This window comes from Sinocyclocheilus rhinocerous, unplaced genomic scaffold (assembly GCF_001515625.1).
Source record: "Sinocyclocheilus rhinocerous isolate Xijiao unplaced genomic scaffold, SAMN03320098_v1.1 scaffold491, whole genome shotgun sequence".
Lineage (NCBI taxonomy): Eukaryota > Metazoa > Chordata > Actinopteri > Cypriniformes > Cyprinidae > Sinocyclocheilus > Sinocyclocheilus rhinocerous.
This window is the reverse complement of record NW_015625034.1, coordinates 517,423-526,713: the sequence shown is the minus strand read 5'-3', so window position 1 is coordinate 526,713 and position 9,291 is coordinate 517,423. Positions and strand designations below refer to the sequence as shown.

The 9,291-nt window shown below is 38.3% G+C and overlaps 1 protein-coding gene across 4 annotated transcripts in view; it reads left to right on the top strand.

The window, feature by feature from the left end:
- The window catches only part of LOC107748536 (angiopoietin-1-like), a 20,476-nt gene that overhangs the window by 10,326 nt on the left and 859 nt on the right, over positions 1–9,291 (top strand). The window contains exons 2-8 of one of the 4 annotated variants that reach the window (XM_016563374.1): positions 1,362–1,417; positions 1,533–1,688; positions 1,882–2,003; positions 2,122–2,354; positions 3,082–3,212; positions 4,025–4,126; positions 6,328–6,494. In XM_016563374.1, coding sequence (XP_016418860.1) covers positions 1,605–1,688; positions 1,882–2,003; positions 2,122–2,354; positions 3,082–3,212; positions 4,025–4,126; positions 6,328–6,494 — 839 coding nt within the window. In that variant the 5' untranslated portion in view covers positions 1,362–1,417; positions 1,533–1,604. Of the gene's footprint in view, positions 1–1,294; positions 1,418–1,532; positions 1,689–1,881; positions 2,004–2,121; positions 2,355–3,081; positions 3,213–4,024; positions 4,127–6,327; positions 6,495–9,291 lie in introns of those variants that run through there. The other 3 variants (XM_016563382.1, XM_016563355.1, XM_016563364.1) reach the window with 3 other exon arrangements.

Genomic DNA, 9,291 nt, shown 5'->3' with positions numbered 1-9,291 from the left:
TCGCTTGTCTCGGCCATCAGCCATCTGCGGCAGGCGTCCCGGAGCTGTTGCGCCATCACGAAGGGTCGGCTCCCCTCTCCGAGATCCAGCGACCGGAAGCGCTGGCGATGCTGCTCGGGACTCCGGCCAACCCGCTGGAGGATGGCGCGCTTGAGGTCCTTGTAGACCAGGAGGTTCTGGACTGGCAGCTGTTGTGCGGCGACCTGTGCTTTCCCCGACAGCAGGAGAATGAGCCGCACTGGCCAGTCCTCCTCGGCCCACCCACCGGCCCGCGTTCCCAGTCAGTCTCTCTCTGCCTTCCATGCTCCAGGTGGCCCCTTTTATCTGGTCTCTCCACACCAATTACTGAAACGAGACACAGGTGATTATCATTTGCGCTTGACCTACTTACACACTGCTCGTCTCCTGCCTCTCTCTCCCGGTGCAGACCTCGCTGAACCACGCCCCCCTCGCCACAGATATATTCACAGTTGGAAATTTACAAAATATCTTCATGGAACATGGTCTTTACTTAATATCCTAATGATTTTTGGCATAAAAGAAATTTTTAAAATTTTGACCCATACAATGTATTGTTGGCTATTGCTACAAATATACCTGTGCTACTTATGACTGGTTTTGTGACCCAGGGTCACATATTGATTTTTACAGGTGTTTTACCCCCATTTTGAAGGAAATGACTGTAAACTTAACTGAAAATGTACTGGTAATTTTCTGCCAGGATATTATCCATTTTCCTACTGACTGATTGAATGATTATTTTAAGATTGAATATTAATTTCAAATAAGTTTCTGTATTTTTCTAATTAAAAAAGTGTTACAAATACAGGGAATTATTGAGAGTTCCTGTGACTAAGCCCTGGAAGTATCACTAGATGGGCTTCAATAGTGATGCGGACACCTTTAGGATTAATTGAAATGCCAAGACATTTAAAAGTGGACTAATGCCTGTATACAGAATTGATCCAGCTGAACCCAGTCCATAATGTTGAGGAACTCTCTACAAAAGCACAACTGAAGCTTAATTTTCATGCATGAGATTGCCAGAGCTAACAAACACGTCTATATTTTATCACCAACATGGGATTACAAACAGACTTTGTCTCGCAGCTGTTTTGTTATTTTAACTGGAGTTTATAGGAAAATATTCCTCGTTCAATTGAGTTTTTATACCCATTTCATCTCAAAAATAAAGTAGTGGTCCTCATATTTAAAAGCATTTCACAAAAAGACATTACTAATGATACTTTGGGTGTTTGAGGAATTACGATTAAGATTCCTCATTGTTTTTCTCTCTTTGGTTCCCACACTTTAATATGAGAAAATGTACAATAAAATATAATAAATATTGTCTCATTCAGGGTGTATGTAGCTGCTCAAGACCAGACTGATTCAATCCTGCACAATGCCCTAAAAAGTACAGCTGCAAGTATTTCAAAATAATGTACAGTATGTGACTATGTATAAAGACCATAATGAATAATGTTATGCTCCCAGTCACTCTTTCTCTCTGCCTGTGTGTTTGCATACAGATTGAGGTCTTTGTAAAAGAGAGTCTGACAGAAGACACAACACACCTGCGGAATAATGCTTTACATAGCGAAATGACAGCCATGCTGGATCTTGGCACCAAACTGCATTCCCTGTCCACCCAACACATCAGAAGACTAACAGACATGGAGACACAGGTGTGAATTCATATCAAAAATGTCCAAAGGCATTCATCATAGCATGCTAATATTGGCCAAGTATTCTTGGAAAATCATGAATTTACTTAATAAGAAACACCCTTTTGCAGTGTGTTGATGGCTACAGAGACTTATGAAGCTGAAAAGTATGATAATATGACAATAACACAACTAATATGTCATTATATAACAGGTTTTGAATCAGACTTCAAGACTAGAGATTCAGTCACTGGAAAACTCCTTGTCCTCCATCAAACTTGAGAACAAACTGCTCCGGCAAACCAGTGAGATCAACCAACTTCGGGACAAAACAGAGTAGAGTGTCTTTCAATGACACTTTTTTGGCACTTTTCTTAACACATCTTTCACTTACACTTTTTTTTTGTTCTTGTTGTTTTCTGGTAATTCGTGTCCAATTCATGTCTGTGTTCAGCGCCCTAGAGCAGCGTATGCGTAACATGGAGGCACGCCATCATGCAGAACTGGGTTGGATAAAGAGTGAGCGGACAAAGCTCCAGAGACTCCTGGTATCCCAGAGCTCTTCAATACAGAGCCTGGAACTTAATCTAGAGCAGGTCATCACCAACAACAGCTCTCTCTACCGTGAGCAACTACAACTGCATAGTACCATCAATAATCTGCTTAAAATGTGCCCCAAGAACAAAGGTAAACAAATTGTAGATAGAGTTATATATGCACATGACAGGGAAAAAATACAAGATGTCATGGATAATCAATTTAGAATTTGTTCCCACAATGTATTAATTAATTCCCTTATTTATGAGGGAACATTGCATTGCCCTGCACTGACAGTTTTATCAAGTCCCATGATTAATTTCTTAAAATCTCTCTGCTTTACATCATTCAGACCATAAATATCCCATTTTGCTGCCAAGTTTTACTTGGATCTGAAACATTGTGTGAAATGTTCCTGTGGCTCAGTAGTAGAGCATTGCGTTAGCAGCGCAAAGGTCGTGGGTTCAATTCCCAGGGAACACACATACTGATAAAAAAATGTATAGCCTGAATGCACTGTAAGTCGCTTTGGATAAAAGCGTTCGCTAAATGCATAAAAAAAAAAAAAAAAAATTTGTCACAGAGCCTCCCACGTCCCACTTCAACCTCCATATACTGATACAGTATATGAGGCTGAGCACTTAGAGCAAGTCATGTTATAGAGATGGATTCATTCACTTAAGCTTTTTAGAATTCAGTTGGTAGCCCAAACAATGTGATTGGAGCAAATGTCTCATTTTTATATCCACAAAGCTGTAACAACAAGTATTTGGGGTTAGAATTACTCACAATAGCTTACAAACCATTTTGCTTTTTCTTCCAGTATAAGCAAACACTGAATGCAGTCTTTACTTTTTATATCCATGCTTGTTTGAAGCAGTGAGTCCAAAAGTTTTCAAACAAATGGATGAGCAGAGAAAATACAGAGACTGTGCGGAACTCTTCCGGGCTGGATTTAACAGGAGTGGAATTTACACTATCTACATTAGCATGCAAGACATGCATAAGGTCAGTCTAAATGGGATCTGATAACACAGCTACAGGAGTCAGGCAGTGGATGTTTCCCCATGCATAACATTTCTTTCCTTCTGAAGTGAAGTGGGTAATTTTTTAGTTTTAAAATACTTCCTCCTTCCGTAATGTGATGAGACAACTATAAAAAAAGCATTTTGTTGTTGACTTTTACTTCAGAATCTAACTACTGTACTATACTATGATGGCAATGAAAATTGGCGAATTTATATGATCACATACATATGTTTTGGTATGACCTGCTGATTATTGAAGAGAATTAATATACAGGCACATCAGTGACTCTTGAGTTTAATATTATTTTCAACATGTATAGCATAGATTTAGAATAAAGCATGGGCAACATACTGAATAACGTCATAACAATACACAAAACCCCGAAATGTTATGTTCGCTTTTTCTGGAGTAATCAGCCAACAGTATATTGGCTACCTCGGGAAAAGCAAGAGCTGGAAATAATCTTGGCTGAACTCTCAGAGTAACAGCTGGGTTAATGCTGCACTCCAGAACGTTGCAGCAGTAATTTCAACTTGCAGTAATTCAACAACTTTAAATGTACTTCCTGATAAAGTAAATCATCAGAATTCATAAGAGTAGCTTTTTTTTTTTTTTGCTTGCATTGTAAGTGCACAAACGATAATTTTCCACTCAAGTACAATTGTCCTTAAAACCAACACTATATGCTCAGCTTTTTAAGAACTGTTCTAAATTATGAATAAAACCCTTGAATTTAAGGAGCATAAATGCCATAAGCCTTTGTCTTATCCTGTTGTATCTCCTCCTACTAGGTTTATTGCAACATGGAAAGTGCTGGTGGGGGCTGGACCGTCATACAGTTGAGGAAAGATGGAACGTTAGACTTCCACAGAACCTGGAAGGAGTATAAGATGGTAAGTCTTATGGAGTGAAACAAATAAGATAATAAATGTCATTGGACCCCAGCTAGGTTTATTAATCTTCTGACTGAAATCTAGTTTGAGCGACGAATGGAGCTCAAGCGTATTTCAGGCAGACCATGGTGTGCCTGCAGCATCAGCTGACGCTCAGCTGATCGTAACTCCTCCCACTACAATTAATAAGATATATAAGCTCATCCGTACTCACACTTGCCATATTCTGTCGCACAGACATGCGCTTACCCTCCTCCATCCCCAACTGCTCCTTATGCAAATACATGATCACTAACTGCTTACCCACAGAGATATATCATCTATCCAGTTCATTGCTAAAGTTGTCTCAGTGAGGTTTGCCTGTGGATAGCTCAGAATCTAAACCCTTCAAAGCGAAGCCTGTCGCCAAATATAAAGTTCAGGACCTCTACAATAATCTTAGGGTGTATTCACATCTGTCTTGTTTGGTTCGATTGAATCAAACTCAAGTTCGTTTCCCCCCTTGGTGCGGATCTTTTGGGCAGGTGTGAAAACAGCAGTCGCACTCGGGTGTGCACCAAATAACTGTACCGAGACCCAGCTGACGAGGTGGTCTCGGTCCGCTTCCAAACGAACTCTGCTACGTTGAATGGATGAACCAATGAATGGATGACCTTAAGCACACGTGTGGTTTTGTTTACAGTTTCTGGTTCACTTACAAAAAGGGCAGTGTGAAAGTGAACCGCACCAAACAAACAAAAAATCAACATTGTATTTGGTCCGGACCAAAGCAAGTGAACTAGCGGACTTTCCTGGTGTGAATACACCTTTACTCAAACAGAGTGGTCCTGACTGAAATTACGATTAAGATTTTGTTAAAAATATTAGGGAATGTCATTTTTGAACAAAGCAATCCAGCAGTGCAGTTCAGCATGTACAAAGGATATTGAAAGGACATCTCACTGGTTTGGTTTGTACTTAGTAGTGCTGATCGAGGCCTGGCATAACTCCCAGAAGTGACTGGCCTGGCACACGGAAAGAGGCACATAGCAACTGCCATCTTGATTTGGTTCATCTAGAGGACATGATTTGCCTGTAGTATGGACAAGCCAGTTCTCACTATTCTGATCTTGTTATGGGTAATATCTCCACGATACAGTGCAGCTGTCCCAAAACAAATCCTATTAAGTCTTTATAAAAAAAGTTATGGAGGCTTTTGTCAAACACCAATTCACCATCAGTTTGCTGAGTAGTGAAATAGAAGATTTTTATTAATTTCTCCCCTCATTTTAGTTAAATCTTGTCCACAGTTGAACTAAATTAAAATGAGTGAACAAATTAATACAATGGATATTGTTGGACAGGTAGCATTGTACTCGCCTGCAATGTTTGGACTAGTAGCTTTTAATAACATATCTGTTGTAAACCTTGCCTGGTCTTCTAAATATGATTTCGATTGTCCCTAGTTTTCTGGTTAAATTTTCAAGTAAATTATTGTTTTAAATTCTCACACTAGGCACTTGGTTGAAGGTTGAACTAGGCAATGTAACAAATAGTTTCCTAATGAAAATGTAAAAATTCAGGATTTTGTGTGCATTAGATTTAGGAAAATGTGGTAACACTTTATTATGATAATCCACTTTAGACAGGTCCCACTTTATATTAAGTGGCCCTAATACCTGTGTACTTACATAGTAACTAGATGTGTACGTAATATACAACCACAGTGTAAGTACACATTGGTACATAGTATCTACAGCTGTAATATTTCTGTAACTTCACACATGTAACAACCCTCCGAATGGTTTGTGTAAGTACAAATGTGTAACAGGACATATATAACTACATTTTGTAACAACAATATGAATAAGAGTAATTGGAACAATTTGATCCAGGGGGTGGAGATGGGTAGGTTTAGGGGTGGAAATGGGATCCAGGGGGTGGAAATGGGTAGGTTTAGGGATATGTAAAGTGGGAGGAGTTGGATCTCAAGTTGATGCACCACTGTAATACCAGTGTACTTACATGGTAACTCCTCAGGAACTGTCCACTTAATATAAAGTGTAACATTCTGGACACCAACCACAATTTATATGTAAAGCCTAACTTACTGGCCCCTGCTGTGTAACATCAGAGTAATTACATGGTAAATCCATTTGGAACAAAGGAATTGTTTACTTAATATAAAGTGTAACACAAATGTGTGTGTTTCTGTATTTCAGGGCTTTGGGAGTCTGACTGAAGAACACTGGCTGGGAAATGAGCTGGTGTACAAATTGACCAATCAGAGGCAGTGCACTCTTAGACTGGAGCTGACGGACTGGAATGGCAAACTGGCCTTCTCCCAATATGACAAGTTTTACCTTGGTAGTGAGAAACAAAACTACAGGTAGAGAGTTGGGTAAATTTACTAAAATTTAAACTCATTGCTCTTTCAACCCAGCATTGTTTGATGACATATTTGTTGTAAAAACCTTTAAAACATTGCACTGCTTTTCTGTGCTGCTTGACTAAACTCTTCATACCCTCGGTTACCATACATACGGAGACAACAAAACAAACACATTCAATTTGGCTTCAGTGCTATTATTCTTTATGAAAATATGTTTGTTTCATGACACCCAGTTGTTTCACAGGAAGCAATTCAGCAAAATACCCAAATTGCACCTAGGTGTGTCAATAATGCAGATTTTACAGTTAGTGATAGTTTTAGAGAGCATGCTATACTATAGTGCTTTCAGTATGCTCTTAACCCTCTGGGGTCGAACGCCGCAGCGGTGCGGTCTGTCATGTTTTTCTTGATGACCACGAAAAGAACTAAAAATAATCTGTCATTTTTGATCATACAGATAAGAATAAGGTATTGTTTGAAACTGTAAAGGGTCTACTTTTACTTGTGTATAGTCATAATAACGAGAAAAAAATGTGATTTTGTAAAATAAAGAAAACAAAACAGGGTGCGCTCTCTGCCATCTCAGTCTCTGTAAGCTTTCTAAATAAAACAACCTGAATCTCAGCGAATACTTGCCGCACAGACATGATAAATATATGTATAGAAAGCTTGAAATGGCTACCTTTAAATGAAGTCACATCGGAAACTAATACTCTCTAAAAAAGTAATTCATATGAAACCAACGTGAGGTACAGTTTTTCCCGTCTGAGCTCATTATCTGTAATGTAATCATGCCCACGAGCAGCTCCGTTTTTGATATTACAGTCATCCACGTGAGACACATGGACATGTAAACACCCACATCACCTCCATAAACAAACATGAAGATTCAAGTTAATCTCGGATACTGTTCGTTTTTGGAAGAAAATGCACTGGGAGAAATGAGACAGAATCTACCTTAGAAGAAGAACACGATGCGATGCACGGCTTGATCCCATGGAGAATATCATTCTAATGAGTAAGGCTACGTTTACACGACAACGGTGTAGTCAAAAACGGAAAAGTTTTTCCCTTGCATTTTTAAAAAGTTTCACGTATACACGACAACTTTTTCAAAACGATTCGCGTTTACACATATCCGTGAAAACGGCCAAAAACGCTATATTACGTATGCCAGGCCAGTAGTTGGCGCTGTCACCTTGTTAGTAAACAGTAACTGCAGGGAAGTGACGTAATATTGTAATATTGGTGAAGTAAATCCACACTTTGCTGAAGAAGCATTAGCAAACTCTTGAGCAGCAACAACAGTACCATATACTCCGCCATTGTTGTGTATGTTTGTTCGCTCTTGCCTTTAAAATCAACACGTACTGCACGTCTACATACCTAACACGTACTACTATGCATGCGCATGACGTCACCGTTTTCAAAGATTCCCGTTTTGGGTGTTTACACGGAAACGATAATGGTGCCGTTTTCAAAAACTTCCACTTTGAAACCCGTTTTTAAAAATATGCGTTTTCAGTCCCCAAAATGCCGTTGTCGTGTAAACGAACAGTCAAAACGCATAAAAAGTTTCCAGTTTTTGGCTGAAAACATTGTCGTGTAAACGGCCCCTAAGAACACTTGCATTAGTTATTATTGTGTTATTGTGACATAACTTGTATACATTTTACTAGTTAGACTTTTCCAAAACTATAATTCCTGACTACATGTATGAAATCAAGTGAAACATTTTGAAATATGTGTCATTTCATTGCATGTTCACAAAGGTGTGTGACTGTTCAAGTCTCAGTGTTTAGATCAGTATGTTCAACCATGTGTCCTTGACCTTCACTGTGTATATTTTGATTATACTGTGTTGTAAATAAAATACAAATAATCAAAACCCCCATTATTTTTCTCTCCTCACATTCACACACAAACACAAACATGTACATTCATGCTGCTCACATATTACTGTAGAATAGTTTGTGCTGATTAAGTATAATCTGATTTCAGACATTAATATGTTTTAAGATACTGAAAAAAAACCCACAAATGTCAGGGCATGTCAAAACTTCTCCAGGGCCCCAAAACCCCCTCAGAGCCCAGAGGGTTAAACTGTGGGGTTATAGATTCTTCTTTGCCTCTTTTGTCTTTTACGCAATACACAGTCAAAACAGTCAGAGACAACATAAACAAATGCGTACTGAGACGCATTTTTAAAAGTTGTAGCCCTTAAACAAAAGACATGCTCTTGAAAATTGTCTGTATCAGTCAGTTGTCTTTGTGTATTATTATTTTTCAGCAGCTCACACCATGAGCACCAGTTTTTGAGTCTTGTTTTATGCTCCACTTAAGTATTTTAGTTTACCCCATAAACGATTTTTAACTTAACATGCATTCCTACAATGGTGCTATTTGTGGTAAAAGGCTGAAAATAAGCAAGCTACATAAAAATGGTCAAACATGTCCATCCACTGCATGTTTGCAACAAATGGTAACACTTTATAATAAGGTTCAATTCATGCATTATCTATCAACTAGCAATGAACCAATGTACAGCATTTAATAATCTAGTTTATTGTTAATTCATAAATATACTATTATACTATTTTTTGTTGTTAAATCATGAACTTGAATTATATTAGTAAAATTATAGTACAATTACAGAGTAGAAAATATAACATCAGCCAAGCATTAACCAAGCATTGCTTGTTCATAATGCATGAACTAATGTTAATGAACTGAAACTTATTTGAACCTTAAGTGTTACAATATATATATATATATATATATATATATATATATA